The sequence below is a fragment of the Condylostylus longicornis genome, unplaced genomic scaffold, assembly GCF_029603195.1.
Source record: "Condylostylus longicornis isolate FDR11 unplaced genomic scaffold, ASM2960319v2 ptg000084l, whole genome shotgun sequence".
Lineage (NCBI taxonomy): Eukaryota > Metazoa > Arthropoda > Insecta > Diptera > Dolichopodidae > Condylostylus > Condylostylus longicornis.
The window spans coordinates 9407336-9425712 of NW_026578052.1; the positions used below are offsets into that span (position 1 = coordinate 9407336).

At 25.0% G+C, this 18377-nt stretch overlaps 1 protein-coding gene across 1 annotated transcript in view; it reads left to right on the forward strand.

Annotated features, from left to right (window-relative positions):
• The window catches only part of LOC129613448 (axotactin), a 138074-nt gene extending 119987 nt beyond the window's left edge, over positions 1–18087 (forward strand). The window contains exon 20 of the mRNA XM_055527520.1: positions 17556–18087. Coding sequence (XP_055383495.1) covers positions 17556–17972 — 417 coding nt within the window. The 3' untranslated portion in view covers positions 17973–18087. The remainder of the gene's footprint in view (positions 1–17555) is intronic.
• The last annotated feature ends 290 nt before the right edge of the window (positions 18088–18377 follow it).

Here is an 18377-nt window from a genome sequence, read left to right on the forward strand (position 1 = left end):
TGTTTTAAGATACATTCTTTTTGCTCCGCTATACAACTATTCTTCAATTATATGGATCAATCTTCTTTTCTTATTTATTTTAAAAAACGAAGGTTTTTTGTTTAGTCAATTTCTAGAATAGTTCAACTCGTAGGACGTTCGAAAATTTTACGCTGCATATTCTGATAGTGTAGACCGTTCGAAAATATCTCGCTGCAATTTTAAAATGCATTCGAAAATTTGTTATGTAATATAGAAATGTCAGAAATAGATCGTAGAGATTTAATTTAAAGATTTTCACTATCTCATTAATTTTTTTTTTAAAATATAAACTTTAAATTTTTCATTTAGATCATTTTCGGACGACTGATTATTTAGAAATTTCAGAATTTGCAAATTGCCTTAACATGAAAAAACTTAGCTGAAGTTTTTGCATATTATTTAACTTTGCTGCTTAGAAATTTTGAATTCCAATTTAGAACTTTCGGTGTGCATAAACAAAAACCCTCAAATTTTCTTAATGAACTTCAACTCTTCATGTTCTTTCATTTATTTCAAACGGACCCTTAAGACTTTAACATTATACAATATTATTACAGAAATTGGTACTATACAAAAAAATATTAACAGAATATTATGACAAAAAATATTATAAAATTTCATTTTAAATTTTTAAATTTTTTTTTTAATTGTTTTAGTATTAAAAAAGTTCCTTTTTTTTCATTATATATGTATCTACATTTATTATATTTTAATTTTGACTTTGAAAATTTCAATTTTATAATAAATTTTTTATGATTTATTATATTTTCTTATACATATATAAATGCACTGCATCATACACATGAAATATGCAATAATAAATTAAAAATTTTTTTTTTTGAAATTTTATTTATTTATTTTCAAGCATAAATTTAACTGAAATTGTTTTAAATTGTTTGAAAATTATAATATGTTACTCATATACTGGAAAATAAGAATATTTTTTATAACTATATTCTATATTATAAAACTTAGTCGTCATAATATTTCCAAAAAAAAAAAAATTTTAATAAATTTCATATTGTATTTCTATAACATTAAATTATTTTATTTATAATAAATAGAAAAACAAAATAATTTTTTAAATAATAAATAATAAAATTATTGATTTATGTTTTGTATTCAAGATATATTTGTGCAATATTTGCAATAATTTATTTGCAATGATCAAATATAAAATATTTACATTTTGAAAATAAGGAAATTTTGTATAAAATTTTAAAGTTTCAAAAATTGCATCGCTTTTACTCAAAATAATTTATAATTTTTGGTTTCTTTCATTTTATATACAAAAATTATTATTTAATAATTTATTGTAAACTCTAATCATATTTGAAATCTAAATTTTATATTTGTAGGATTCATAAGCAACTAGACATTTAAATTTCAGAAGTAATACACAAAACATGCATTTAATATTGCCCCTAAATATATGCAATTTTAGTATATTATTTAAAACTAATACATACTGCAATATTCAGTCGTATTATTCATTAAATTACAAATAATATAAAATTTAATTGTTAAATTTAGTTTTTTAGAATTTCTACAAGGCTTAGAGTTAAAAGAAACCTCAAAGTGTTGTAAAACACTTTTGATTTATATTCCAATATGATTGAATTTTTAAAATATACGATTTCTAGCACCCTTACTAAACAAACTTAAGTAATTGCATATTGATCTAATAAGAATATAATAATATCAATTGTTATTTAATCAAAAGTTGAGTAAAATTAAAAATTTTAGTGAAGTTTTTTTAGGTTTATTTTAAACATACATTATGTAGTGTTACCAATCACTATTATCCTCAGTTACTATTTTAAATAAGTTTAAAATCACTATTATACTTTCAATAATTTCACTAAAAATCGTATATCATTTACACGATATGCATTCACATTTTACAAAAATTAAATAATAAAATTGGCGCATGTTATCAAAATACGCAATTTATACTATAAAATTGTAAATTAAGCATCTTAGAAAGATTACAAACTAAAAATTCTTTCCTCTTATTTCTAAATATTTCATATTTAATGTATGCAAGCTTAGTTTACTATAAAGAATTATTCATGCTCAATGTGCCAATTTCCGTAAGCCCCTTTTATGTATTCACTAAAATGATTTTTATTGTCACTTGAACTCAAAAAATAAAAACCATATCAGGCGAAAGAAAACATAAACAAGTAATAATTTCCAAGCTTAATTCAATTTTTTTTTTGCACCTAAAAAATAAAACAAAAAAATTAAATTTTCCTCGTTTCGGTTCAGATAAAGCGATTCAAAATCCTCATCATTTTTGTTGCAAGTAAATCCTGGAAAAAAAAACCAAGAGGAAAAAAAAAATTTACTTCTTTAATAAATTATTTTCTGCATGTAAATCTAAACTTTGTTTAGTCACATGTTCCTAATATCCTTTTTAACACTTGCATAACTTTCAATAAAAAAAAATTGTTTGTTTAAATTTTTTTTTTTTTTCTAGAACACACATAAAAAATACAAAGGAATAGAAAAAACATTAAAATAATAATAAAAATAATAGAAGAAGAGAAAATTGTTGAATGTATGTGACAATTTTGTATGACACCATAAGTGACTGGAATTAGGTTTGTTTTCTGTTTTTTTTCTTGTATTTCACTATTGACTTGCATTTGACTATAAACAAAAGTTAATCCTTTAATAAGTTTTTCCTAAATACACACAGAATGTGATGGAAGTGGAAACATATTTATATAGTATAGTTAAAGAATAATAAAAAGCGCAAAAAAAATGTAGTATAACAACCTTTGAATAAGAAAAATACGGAATAGAACAAGACAGAGAAGGTTTTCTAAGATATTTAAAACATTATCAAAATACGAAAATCAACATAGATTTTTCTATTTTCAGTACAGAAGAAAACTAGCATGAATACCAGAGGGGGGACAATGCAACCCCGACATCGCTTGCTACGTTTTTTAGATTTCTTTCGAGGCCTCCTTATTCATTGAAAACTTCTCTAAATTATATTTACGGATTGCAAAAGCTATGGTATTGTGGTCTATGAATCTCCGTTGTTACTGCTACTTGAAAAGGTTCCCCATATCTGATATATCCCCACTACCTTTGAATCTTTACATATATAATATAATATAAGTTTAAATATTGTGTGTATACATCAGTGACTATTTTATATTTTACTATACTTTAAGTACAGGATATTAAAAATGAGTTCTCATTTTATTATAACAAATTTTTTTTTCCTATTTTAAAAAAAAAATACAAATTTTTTCTTTGATTCTCTTGCTTTGAATAAATATCACCTCGATTTTAATAGGATTTTATACATACACACATAGAATGACTTAAGAGAGATTTCAAATAAGAAATACATCAAATCCATGTTTATATTGTACTGTGCCATTTTAATCTCTTTCTGTAACAAAATGAAGAGAACACAAATAATAAAATACCTACAAAGTATGTATGTATAAATGAATGAGAATGAATGAATTTTGCATGTATATATAGAAAAAAATCTTTTAAGAAATATTTACACACATAGATTTTAATCTTTTACACTCTTGTTTTTTTTTTATATTATTTATTCATTGCTTTTTATTTTGCCACTTTCATTTGGATTTAACTCACTCTCTCTGTGTTTCTAAAAGAGCCCATTTTAATAACCACTTTACACGTTTTAATATGAGATTACATACACTTCAAACCATAAATATATTTTTTTTTTACAATTTTCTTATTATTTTTCATATTTGTGTGGCATGGTACTGTGTACCATTTTTTATTTTATTATTATTGTTATCGTTATTACTGTTATTATTACTGTTATTATTATACGCTTATTTTTTTCTCTTTTATTATATACGATTCACAGATTTTTTTATATTTTTTTTTTTGCCATTTAACCGTGTTTCTGAACATATTTTGTATAACAAATAATAAAACATTCACAAATATACACTTATATAAAATACACATTTTCTCTGTTTTTTTTTTTATTAATATTATATGAATATCAAAAAAAAAAAAAAAAAAAAAAAAAATGAGAAATTTCAAAAGTTATAAAGGATTAAACTAATATACAAATATTATAATCCTTAATAATATGAATGTTGTGTTGATGTAGCCCCAATATTGGCATGCATATAATATTATGTAGTACATACTAGCATCTTTATATAATATTATGTAATATACTTCGGATAATAATAGTAATAATACTAAAAAAAAAAAAATATTATTACCAAATATGAAACAGAAAATCGAATTGAGATCTTTTATATTACAACACATTTATTATATATATATATATATACACATGTATGTGGATAGGTACATGCCATAATGGCTTACATTTCATATTGAATTTGAGTAATATTGTGAACATTTTATGTTCAAAAGAGTGAGAAGCTTATCTTCTTTTTAATATAGTAGATTGTGAATTGAAATTGATTTTGTTTGAGAGAAAAATCAAATATCAATTTGAAATATACTAAAAGTCAAAAACGTCAACAATAATTCTTATATAATATTATAAATAATTTACATTAAGGATTTACATACATATATAAACAGAATTTTTTTCTTGAAATATTAAAAAATGAAAACAAACAAGAAATAACTAGTATAAAATAATCTTTAATATTTATGTCATTATTAATGTTAGTGCATATGTACATATATAACAGTTCAATTCAAATAAAATATAATATATCAAAGCGTATACTTATATACGAACTACTTATAAGGGTATAGATCTGTGAATATATTCGTTATGTTACAAATTTTTGGAGTGTATTGTGTGGGGAACAAAATCAATCGTTGAATAAATTATGAGTGAGAATTTATTATTACTGATAAAATTAACGTCGACTATAAATTGTAACTGACAGGGTGTGCCTCACCGCAGTTTCTATTGCACTCTGCCGTCATATGATTACCAGCACATTTAACACATTTAGCCCCTCTTTGGCAAAATCTTTGTATATATCTGAACCTCTGCCATTTCTTGCATTGAAAAATGGACATATTGCTTCTAAGAGCCTCAATTTTTTACTACTCTCACGAGCTGAAGATATTTTATTTATGTCTTCAAAATAATTTACTCCTCCACATTCTTATACCTTAATAATAATATTTTCTTTTTAAAATTTCTAATATCATAAACTAAAATTCAATCAGAATAAAAAAATTCATCAAAAAAATTTTTAATATTTTTTAGTGCAAAATTTCTTTAATAAATTTTTATGATTACTGGAAAAACAAAATCTCAATCATATTTCATATTTGAAAATATTTTCGAACTTGAATGAAATAAAAATATTTTTAATGTTATTCGAACTTTTATACGAGATTTTTTTTTTTCAATTACAACTGAAAATAAAAAATACCATTTTTTTTGCTCTTTTTGCCATTTAGATTTACCGAAATTCATGAACAATATCGGTTTTTTTTTTTTTTTTGCAAAATGTACACTTAGGTTTTATGGTGAATCATTGATGCTGATTCCGTCATAAACCAAATGAAAATCATTTACAAATTCGGGAAAAAAATATTTGTGCTTTATTATTTTTTTTTCCTTTTTAATCCAGATAACCTTCATATTTATCTTAATAATCTTTGACTTAAATTAATAAATTTCCTAAAAATATATTTCGTAACACTATAACATTTCCTTTGACCTTATACTGCATGTGTTTCATAAGGTATTTCATAAGAAAAAAAAAATGTATGTAAAAATGATAACACAATGTTTAGTTGATGCGTGTAATTCCGAATATAAAACTCATATGGGAATGGAAAATTAATAACGTAAGGCAAATTGCCGTTTTTCGATAATATTTTCATTATTAATGAATAATGTTAAAAATTACTTTTAGTGATGCTATTCGGTTCAAGATGGCTAGATGATACAATAATTGTTTTAATACAATAGACCAAAAGCAAAAAAATTATGAGAGCAGTAGGTTTTGGCACAAACGCAAAAGCGTTGAAACAAGCCAATTCCTTGTTACTGATAACAGGCATTAAGTTGTCATAATCAATTTGTAGTTAACGTAGCCGGAAACAAAATTTACTGGTGCGTAGTTATGAAAAATTAGATTTTGTTTTTGTAATTTTTATTCGAATTTTACAATAAGTGAATTACAAGCTCAATTAATTAATCAGGACAAATTTGCGTTGTAAATTGCAGGAAAATTCACTATTTCTCTCTTCCATATCTCTCTGAACCAAAAAATTTGAGTTAAAATTTTTAACTTTTCCATAAATTGCCCAAATATTCAATGAAATGTTCGTTACTCAAATGAAATTGTAGATTCTCGTAATACTTCGTTCAAAATCTAAAAAACTCTAACAAAACTTTATTAAATTTTCTATCAAAGACTTGAAAATTAAGGAAGATACAGGAAGTTGATTTAAAAATCCAATTTTAGCCACCTTTTCGAGAACGCCTACAAGTTCCAGTAGACTCGTATGAAAATAGAAAATACTGACTTTATTGATTTTAAATCATTAACTGCAAAAAGCGTATGTTCTCAAAACGCCAAAACTACTTAATAATCTACTGAGAGTGGCTACCTTACGTATTATAGTTGTAGCCTGAGTGAATTAACTACAAAATATAAGTAATACTCATTTTTTGAACTCTCTGACTTTAAACGTTAAATTAATTTTAATACATTTTAAAGAATTTGTATGTAAAATGAAAATCCTCAAAAATTTGTTACTTCAATATTTTATAAAATTGTAACGAGTATATAGTAATGATTACTTTTGATTATTTTTGATCAATTAAAATTAATGATGACAGCATTCGTTGTGCTGAGTTATAGTAATATAGAATGTGAATTTTTATACGTCTAGTGGTGTGTAGTGTGACGCGCTTATTGCATTGCAACTAAATTGTCGTTAAACATTTCTCATTCTTGTTCGTTTACACTTTTTGAAAATAAAAATGTTTCCACTTTGTAAAATCTATGGTACTTAACAAATTTTAATTAAAAAACGTCGACTCTTTAATTTGAAAAATTAAAACTCCAGTAATAATTTTTCGTATATTTTTAATACAAAATATTTATTTTGACTCTTTAAGTGTTTCATGCAAAGAAATTATAAAAAAAAATCTTAAAAGAAGGAAGTGTAAAGTAATTAATTTTTTTTGAAATGCACAAAACTTCATAATTTATTTTAATTTTATTTTTTATTTATGACTCAAAATGTCTGGCACTAATATTTAACTTCGAATTTCGAGTTGTCTATCAATTTTTTATTTAAAGAAAGAAAGAACGACATCTTGCTGACAGCTTTTTCATTGAATTAGAGTAGGTGCTGAAAATTTTTTTTGTTTTTTTTTTTTTTTCGTATATAAGAAGGAAGCAACATAGTTGCTTAAGTACGTATTTGTATTTATGTATGTACATACATATATTTTATTTTTCATAAATATTCATTGAAATTTATTTTCTTCCCTTCAAGGAACTGAGATTTTTCTCATTTCCTTTGAGGTTTTTTTTAGTTTTTATATTTTTTTTCGTATACCCTATTTAAGAAAAAATATTAAAATGTTTTTTCTTTTATTATTTTCAAGTTTTAAGCTCAATTATTTTTAGGTTTTACGTTTATAACATTCACGACAGAAAACTAAAAATTGTGAAGAATAAAAACCAGATGGCGTTTCAATGAATTTCTTCCCATTTCATTGAGATATATGCAAAAACCAATAAGCAATGAATTAAAACTCCGGAGGACTCAGATACCCGCTTCAAAACGGAAACACCTTTTCAAAGTAACGCGTCCCAAACGCATAAGTATGGTGAGATGCTGTTTAGTAAATCCTCTAATCTCTGATAGATGGAGATCTTGCATTTACTGCATGTCATTTGTGAAAAAAATTTCTTGGTATAACAAAATAAGCACTTGGTGCATAACAAGCATATTACCCGATATTTTTAAAAAAATCAATTATGTCAGTCAATTAAGTCGGGGGGTTGTCAAATCAGTCTCTTTAAATTACTTTTTAAATGTCGTTGAAATATAAATTTTGGGTAATTTAAATCTCAAAATTACTTTTTGTACCATTAATGACGCCTAATTTAGTACCACTAATGGCGCTTACTGTAGTACTGCAGATGATGCTTATTGTAGTACTACAGATCATGCTTATTGTAGATTATTGTGGTATTGTACTATGAAAAGCACTATTACATATTATACGAACTTCAGTATTTCACTGGTAATGCCAAAAATTTCGCATTATTAAGAGGACAAAATCCATGATCTCTGATCGTCTTGAATTCATTATTCGATTAAATTAAATTGAAATCTTAAACAACAAGCAACAGCATCTTTCAATCTTCAAATCTCATAAGTTTATTACTTCTTGTTTTCTGTATACTAAAAGTATCCTGGAGTAATGAGTAATTAAGCAAATTAATTTCTGAATTTTTTTTATTTCCTTTTTCTTTCAATGGTCATTTTGTACTCGAGTTTATCGTTTCAACTAAAATTCTAAAAATGTATACATAGTCATTTATATTAAGTACAGTAATAATTCTTTATTTCATATTTCATATACACCACTACCTATAAGTATACTAAAAAAAAAGCAAATGTTCAGACGGACCACTGAACCATAATAAAAATAAGAAAAAAAAAAGCAGTCTTCCTCTTTTCAAACTTTTTAGTTCTGTTCTATAAAATTTTTTTTTCTGTTATTGTATGTGACTAGGTATATACAGTTTATGTTAATATGTTAGTGTTCATGGTATATACATTTGTTATGAAAGGAGCAGCAAAAAAAAATCATCAAAAATTATGGATGTAATGAAGATTTCTGGCATATAAGTGAGCTAAGGAATTAAACAACAAAAAAAAATGAAATATTTTTTTAAGAAAGAAAATTTATTTATTTTTTTACTCACTACATCTAAAGGGTTTTTTAAAAATTTTACATAGAGCTCATGAAATTTAAAAAAGAAACTCTTAAAGAGCAAATGCGCCAAAGACATATCGCCAAAGATAGTCCCGGTTTACTTTCCCAAGTCAATTCCTATTGATTACTACTAAACTCTTGCTTGAATGGTTTGATAACAAGTCACGTATTTTGATTATAAATTTTAAAATTTGTAAAGTCGGGCCTTGTATAGGGAATTCATGGAATCTGGTAGCATAAAACCATGTTTATGGCAACCTTTCTTTTGAAAATGGTCACGTCTTGGCAACATTTGATTTTGAAAATGTTTTTGAAGAGAGAAATGCATTGATAACCAGAGAGTTGCTTGAAATTGCAGATTTTAAAATGAAAATGTTTTTGGTGGAATTCAAATTGACAGAGAAATGTATTGATGTCCCGAGAGTACCTAGATAAAGGTGAATTTTTGGCATAGTTCGTTTTCAACTGGAATAGAGACGACCTGAACTGGACATCGTTAATCCACCTGTACAAAGTACTATTGAACGATGTACTCACTGAATTTTACATTTCTATTACCTAGGGGAACATCATTTCTGATATTTTCTTGCAATACTGAGATTCTTCCATGACGGCCTTGTGTTTTCTTCACATACTGTGTAGTACACTTTCTTCAATACTACCGTTTAAGGCAGATGAAGATCACAAAATGAAAATGAACTCAAGAGTCTCACTTCGAAATCTCACTCAAATATCTAAGAGTACACGAACCCTAAAAAAGCAAACACTTATTTCCTTGCAACTATTTGTTATTAAATTTAAATATTTTAAATGGAAAAACTCTTTCATAACAAACTTCAAAGAAAAACTCAACTCATTTTAAATAAAATCATAAATGAAAGATGTCATAAACTTCATAAAACGAAACGAACCCAATCCAAATAGAAATTTCTATTGTTTTTTTTTTTACACCATTGTAGAGACATTAAAATAGAATAAGAAAACAACAGCAAGTTAAAAATTGTATGACAATGTAGACTAGATTTTAGCAAGGATTCATTGTATTTGTTTTGTTTTATTTTTGTTCTTGTTTTTCTTTTAAACATCCTTAAATCCAAGATAGTCTCGTTAGTATTACAATTTTTAACAAAGGATTGTTGATTTTTGGTTGATTTTTTCTCTCTAACACAAAAAGTTTTTACACATATTTTATCCAACCTACCCAACTTGTGCTTACATTCCTCAAGTGAATAAATTTCAAGTCCTATATAGTCTTAACAATCAACATATTTTCAAACACATTTTTCACACTATGATTGTTTACATCTAGTAGACTGGAGGTTTTGTAGATATGATTTGGAGACTTTTAGGCAAAAAATAAGTGAGAGGACTTGAAAAAAATGAATATTATGAGAAATAATATAAAAATAATAAAAAAGAAAAACAAATGTGCTTTTTTATGGTCATCACAAAATAGCTCTCTAGTACTCTCTTCGATCTAAATCTCAACTCGTTTAATTATAGGAAGAAAAATAGGTTTATGATGTGGAGAATAATCGGACATGTAAGTTGTGTAATAAAACGTTTTTATAGTTAATGGTTTTATTTGTCATACATATAGTAGTTATAAAATATGGATTAGCGGGCGTGAGGGTGGCAAGAAATGAAAATTACGACTGGTTTTAAAATTTAATTATTAATTTTTTTATTTAGTTTTTTTCATTTTGCTTTTCCTCTATATTCGTTATAATGTGAGGAAAATGGTGAAAATATAGTTAAGAGAACAACAGTATGTTTTAAAAATCTCATATATTTTATAATTTACGTATTAGTGTTGAAAAATAAGCGTATTACGGTATAATTCTCCCCTTTGGTGATGTTCGAGCACGAATTTTTGTTATCTCACCACCTGAAATAGTTGTATTTGTATAGTATATTTCGTATATTTTGATGGTGGTGAATATATATATGTACTTGACAAAATGATTGGAGAATTCGTCAGGTATGATTAATTATTGTTCTATTTTTTGTGTGAATGGCATATTTCACCACCTGAAAGCCATATACCGTATAGTACATTTTATATATTTGATAGTGTTGAAAACGTGATTGGGGAAATTTTATTTATTTCATGGCATGGCCTCTTTCCTGTAAACTAAAAGTGAGAGAAAGAAAAAGGTATTTTATTTTAAAATAGGAAAATAGCAATTAATGTGTAAGACGAAGTGTAAAACATTGAGTTCTGTCGCAACAAACAACTAGTTCAATCTCAGATGAATTTAGCCGTTTATTACAAATTCGATTTTTCTATATTTGAGTCTATATATATATATATATATATTGCCCAAAATTTAAACAATGAACCTTATTTATGCTCTTGCGATACAATTTTGAAAGGTACAGATTTTTAAGAAAATTTCTCCGCTGAACAAAGGTTCAGGAATTAAATTCACCACAGTGATCAAATAACATATTTTTCATTCACTTTCATATATTTAGAATTTTATTATAAATAAAATTAATAAAATTTAAAGATAAACATGAAAAAGTAATTAAATTAAGTTCTTAAGTTCAAAATTTAAAAAATAAATAAATTTCGGGTATGAATTCAGTAAAATCTCAACACTAGAATGATAAAATATTTTAACTCTTTAACTATTCTCTTGTTTAAAAAAAAATTCGAGAAAAAAACTCTCTTTTTATATTCTACCACAAATTACTTTTGAAGAAAACAAAAACTAAAAACCTACTGTCCTAAATATTGGTTATTGTAAAAATAACAGAAATTCCCGCTAGAAAAGTAATAATATCCAAATGTTTTTAACCCTCACCCTCCCCAGTATATATTCGTGAATATTTTAGTTTGAATTCTTTTTTTCTCAATCATTCAAATAAAATACAAATATAAAACAAGGTCATTAGAATGAATAGCTGGCGCTGTAGTACCAGCAGTAGATTAAGTTACCGTCCTATTACATATACCCCCTTCCTCCTTAAAAATACTTGTAGAATTTACAGTTAAATAAAGGCTCATTTTGAATACCATAAAGTTTTTGTTTTTCTTTCTCTCCTAATTTTTTTTTTTTTTTGAAACTAACATAAACTGTCTTAAATACGAGTATTATACGGGTTATAATCATAAAATGAAAGGACTCACTACAATATATCCTTATATACCCTGAATACAAAATTTAAATACACATGCTTTTAAACATATTTTGTAAGCTAGTATAGAAATGTAAAAAACTTTTTTTATGGATTCATGATTTTTTATTTTATTCCCTTTTTTTTACTTTTTTTTTTTATATATTGTATAAAAATGCTATTTTGTAAAGCTTCATAATTTTCGGACAACAACTTCATGAAAATTGGAGCATAATTTTAGGCAAAACTTGGTTAAGAAAAATATGATGAATAAAAATAAATTGGATTGTGAATAGTAAAATAGAGGAAAATAACGAATAAATTGAATTGGAATGAGAAAAGAGAAAAATATTTTACATTGCTTTTTCTTTTTATGTATTTTTTACGGTTAGATATTTTAACCCATGTGGTTTTCTTTTTAGAACTGTTAATATTGAATTTGGATGAATTTAGCCGCCTTTGTGCTAGCTAAATAAATGGCATCAATTTATGTTTAACCAATGCATATTTTTAAATTGATCTTAGTTCTTCAGTATTCTCACAAGATACTCCGGCCGCCACAAGGTACTTGAAATTGTCAGAAGATAAGTGTCGATTTAGGCATGACAAGTGGAAAGGGACATGATAGATCAACTTCTTGGCTCGCGATGCATTCTGGTCCCGTGTAATCTAATTCAATCTATTCTAGTTATTGATTTAACTCAAGAAACGGCATGAACGAGCTTATGCCAGTACGTTATGATTACACTTTTAGCAAATGCCTCTGTAAATTTTCTAAAAAATATTGAGATACAGACGCGTATTAACATCGTAGAACTTAACACTTGAAACCGTACATATCTACATTCAATAAGAATTTTCAAACCATCAACACATTGACAGTAAATATTCAATTTTTGACAGTTGATAAATTTATTTTGACATTTTTATTTGGTTTTTATATTTTGACAATCGCAATGTCATATTATGTACCTGTATTTCAGTTATCTACGTGTATTTCCGGTTTAGTTTTTAATCTTAATCAAACTTAAGAAAATATTTACTTCTGCTCCTTAACCAGTTAAACTTTCTACCTCCTACTAAACGTACTAAATATGTTACCTTCAGACTTGCAATATTTTATTAAACGCGTTCCATTCCTATTAAAAATATTATGAAAAGTGTTAAAGCAAAAAAAGGAAGAAAATATAAAAAACAAAAAACGAAAAATAAAATAAAATGCCCAACTATAGAAGTAAATTAAGTTTATAGCTTTATTGGCCAACAAAACAAAAAAAAATAAAAAAAAAAAACAGAAAAACAAAAATGTAAGTTAGAAAATTAAATGTTTGACTTTTATTTGATTTTTTTTCTGACTGCTTTTATATTCAAGTTTTATTTTTCTTTTATATTGAATTTATTTTGTTAGTATTTGGAAAATTTCAGACATCAGTCAACTCTCAAATCAAAAAAAAAGCATAAAATTATTTTTATTTTTTATTTTACTTATCCTATGTGCACCTCCCATATCTCCCCCTCACCCGTTCTTAAGAGTTTATTTTTATTTCTTAACACAATTATCAGAAATTTTGAGTTTTTATTATTAACTTTCATTCAGAGGTGGCGTACTAAAAAGGAATTCGTAAAATTGTACTGCACTTATTATTAACAAAAATATTGTACTAAAAGTTTTTAATTGTTTATTGGATTCGTTCGTTTTAAGAGAATAAAAACCTTCCTGTCTACTCCGGAGTATAGTAGGTAGTATGAAAATCCTGTAATATATAGGAGAAGAACTAAACTATAAACTTAAATAGTGAAAATAATGTTTATTTTCTATATTTAAATATTGAGACACCTACCGGTAGAAAAAGTGTTCGTAGATGTTTGTTCAACAACAACCTGCTTTTTGAAATACATTTTGATGAAATCTTATTCAATACAACCATAAAACTAGTGACTATTTTGTGTGTTACCTAAAAATATGTTAAAAAATAATTGTTTAACATAATTTCTTGTTGGATATAAATGTAACGATACTGTATAGTGAAGTGTAATAGGGGAGAATTATTTTTTTTTTCTTATTTCTAATTGTTTATGATTAAGGAACAATTCATCCTCAAGAAATGATGGATCCAGTTGAGAAGTAGTAACAAAACAAGATATCGCAACAACAGTAAAATCACAAAATGGAACACCACAACATAAAATGGGAGAAATTTGTATAATTCGAGATTAAATTTCAAAGATTTTCCAATAAAAACAAAAAACTTAAAAAAGCGAAAATAAACATTAAAATCCTTTAATTCAACACTTTATCAAAATTTTTACAATTTTCTCTCGTTATTCTCAAATTTTATTCTCCAATGTGAGATTTTTCAGCTCTCTGCAATTCTTTTGAAATTTCATAAACCAGAAAAATATCTTAAAAAAAATGAATTTGTTTTTTCCAAGAAGGTTTCTAAATTTTCATATCCTTGAAATTTTAAAAAATACAATTACAATAATAAAAAGAAAATTAAAGGTTTATTGATTTTTTAAAAAAAAATTTTCATTAATTTTCCTCATATATGTACTTACGGTATTCGGGAATCTTTACAACTGCAATATTGTACTAAAAATTATTAAAACGTGCCAAAAAATTAATCAATAATCAAAACATAAGTGCTAACATTGAACGGAATCATGTCAAGTTTTTTTTTGGTACAATTTACACAGTTCATTTAATGTCTGCTCCCTCTACATAAAAATTTCTAAATGAAATTTGAATAGAAAAAAATTTTTTATTGATTGAATTTTGTTTTGTTCTTGATAAGTAGCCTCTCCATTGAATTTTATTGAATATTTTTCTTTCTACTCTAGAAAATATTCTAGAAAATTCAATTTCATCACCATTCTTAACAGCGGCTTCTCTATTATAACCAACATCATCTCATTTATGATAGAAAAATTCTGAAGGTAAAGTTTTCCTATACAATTTTTTCCTCTTAAATCGATTTAGATCTTTTGTTTACTTTTGATTTTCGCCAAAAAAGATGAAGAAAATAATAAGAAAATTTTACTTTCTTCACCGGTTTTATTCATACAACTAATTCGGCATAAAAATTCAAGAAAATTCAATTTTCTTCATTTTTTCATTTTCAAAAGTTTTAAGGAGTATGAATGAATCAATTGCTTGTATTTTTTTTTGGTATGAAATTATTTCAAAGGTGATTAAGTACAACATAAAACAATATTAAAGGATTTGGAATATTAGCACATATAACATACATATATAAAAATTAAATGTTTAAGCTATTGAAATTCTAGACTATTGAAAGTTTTATTTTGGAATGTTAACAAGAGAAGAATAATTAAAAGATTTTTTGAAAAACTTCTCTACTTATGTATACATACAGCACTTTATGTACATTTAATAAAATGTGATTAGAATTAACATGTGGAGATTATTACCTATTGTAATTGGGCTTCAATATAGAGGAAGAGTCAGGAAAAATTTCAATGAAAAATCAACATAACGAGAAGAAATTATTTTGTTAAGTAATCTTTTAAGTTTATTTTGTTAATTTTTTAATACTTATTTAATAAATTATATTTTTTTAACAGAATAGAAGATAAATAATAAGTTTCTTTTTTTGTTTTAGGCATAGTAATAGAATAATAATAGAAAAGATTAGAATTTATTAAAATCATTAATTAATAATGAGTAAATAAGTTTAAATAGGAAGATAGAGTAAAATCAGTTTTACCATACAGCGCACATTTAAATTGAAAATGAAATAATATTACATTTTCTAATTCATAAAAAAGGCATAGAGTGCCTTTAAAGGCAACTTGGAAGTTAACCCATTTAACATGCGAACCAAAATAAAAATATTAAACGAGTGCGTTAAGTTAGTGCTGTTTTAGGGGAAGCGAAACATCGTTGGTGTTCAGAGCTAGCATACAAAAGATACAGGTCTTCATTAATAAATGTCTAATGCAAAATTAACACATTTTAAGACGACCAGAAACAGCAGCAACACGTCAAAATTTGGAATGGCACCCTTAAGGGTTAAGATCTGTGGGATGTCCAAAGGAGACATGGGCGATAAGTGTGCATGAAAGAATTAGAGCTTATCAATAAAAGACTGACACAAAAAAGAGAAAGTTGAAGAAGCTATGTTCCCTAGGAGAATAATAGGAAACGAAAAATAAATCATTTTCTTAATTTATATATAGGGCTAATATATTAATTAAAAGTTTAAACTTAAGTAATTCATGCCTAATTTAAGTATAACTATGCTATCAAATGTATTTTTAGTCAAAAAATAATAGAAAATTACTCATTTTCTAGAAACAACTTTATAATATTAAATAAATTAAATCCCGTGAATCATGAAAAGCTACTGTAACCAGAAAATATCAGAAAAATTCGTAATATTCTTTAAAAAATGAACCATTTGAGCACCATGTACTCAAATGCTGTACTCAAAAACTTAGTCTTGCAGATCTAATGATAACTTGATAAATACGAGTAGATTAAGTCATTGTTAAATTTGCATTTGAATAATAATATTGATGGTTTATTTTGAAAATGGTGTACAGCCGCTTTCAATTTGGGTATTTGATTCACGATTGATCTAAATTTCAATTCCAACTATTGAAAATTATCGTTGATTTCGAAAAATTGCAGGTCTCTTCCAAAATAAATCATCCATATAGTTTAAAAATCGAACATTAGACAATTTCTGCCTATGTAATTAAAATTTAAATTTATGAAATTTTTTATACCAATTGAAAAACTTCTACTCACAATATTTTATTAATTATGTGTATTAATTTTTGGGATAATTTTTTAAAATTTAATTTTCAATTTTAGAAAAAGTTTGTGTTTTAATATAAAATTTTCATTAAATGTGAATAATTATGTAAATTTCAAAATTATGAAAAATATGACCAGAATTGGAACAGTTCATCAGACTGTACGTAACACTTTAATATCATTCATCTGTGTTTTTTTATGTTCATACTTCAAAGGTATATCAAGGTACATATAAAATATTACATAATCTAATCATATTCTAATCTTATCATTTAGTACCTACTACCCCAAATTTCTGTAACATTCACTTGTACTTTTACTTATATAATTAAATTAACATTTTAATTATTAAAAAAATTTCATATTAACCTCTTAATTAAATAATATTCAATTAATAAAAATATTATCTTTAACATGGTTATTTTCTATACAATTTTATTCAACTTTTTTCCTCCTCCTCCTGTTCCTCCTCCTCCTACTACTACTAAAACCAAATTCAAAAAACAAATAAAAAAATATTAAACAAAAACCATAATATGTACATTACAAACATATATACATAATTCGAAATATTTGTAATACATATGCATATGTACAAAATACATACATGCATATAGGCAACATCAGAAAATTTAAATGAACGTATTAATAATAATTGATCTATGTGTACTCCTTAATAAATATTATTAAAACCAGGCGGACTATTTGGATATTTATAAAAAAGAAAATTCATCATCAACATGTACCAAATTTAATGAAATATCAACGACAACTCCTTCAACAAAATTTCGTAAATATAAAAATATAAGATCATTTAAAAGACAATTATCAAATGAAAGTTTTATTCAATTACAAATTGAAGATGATAATGAGGATGATGATGATGACGATAATAATGTTAAAAGAAAATTTAAAATTCCATTTATATCTTTAGATAATTCAAAAATAAAAATTAAACCGTTCCTGTTACGTCGACATCCAAAACAAAATTCATCACCAATATTCATTGATGAAGGGCATCGACAATTTTTGAATCCTATTAGCTATTTAGGTGGACCAATAATGGATATACGAAATAAAAGTAGCTTAGAATCAGTTTTATCACTAGATTAATTTACTTAATTTATTTTAAATTTTTGGAGAAAAAAATTTTCCTAACTTATGTGTAATTAAAAAAAAAAATGAATTATTTATTTATTTATTTAGTTTTCATTTTAATATTGTTACTTAAAATAAAATAGAAAAAAGTATTATAAAAGTATTAATTATTTTTTTTGATATAATTAAGTAAAGTAAAATAATTTTGTAAATTCAAAAATGCATTTAAGGTAAGTTTTGAAAACAGAAAATTGGAAATGCTATACAATTGTGGGTTTACATGATTTCAACTCATTTCATTGCCGTAAATTTTTGTATTAGAGAATTATTTTGAACTCAAATCACTCTTCAATAACTTTAAGACAATCTTGAAATCTTTGGTATTAAATTTTCTTTTAAAAATTACATCAAATCTTTTAA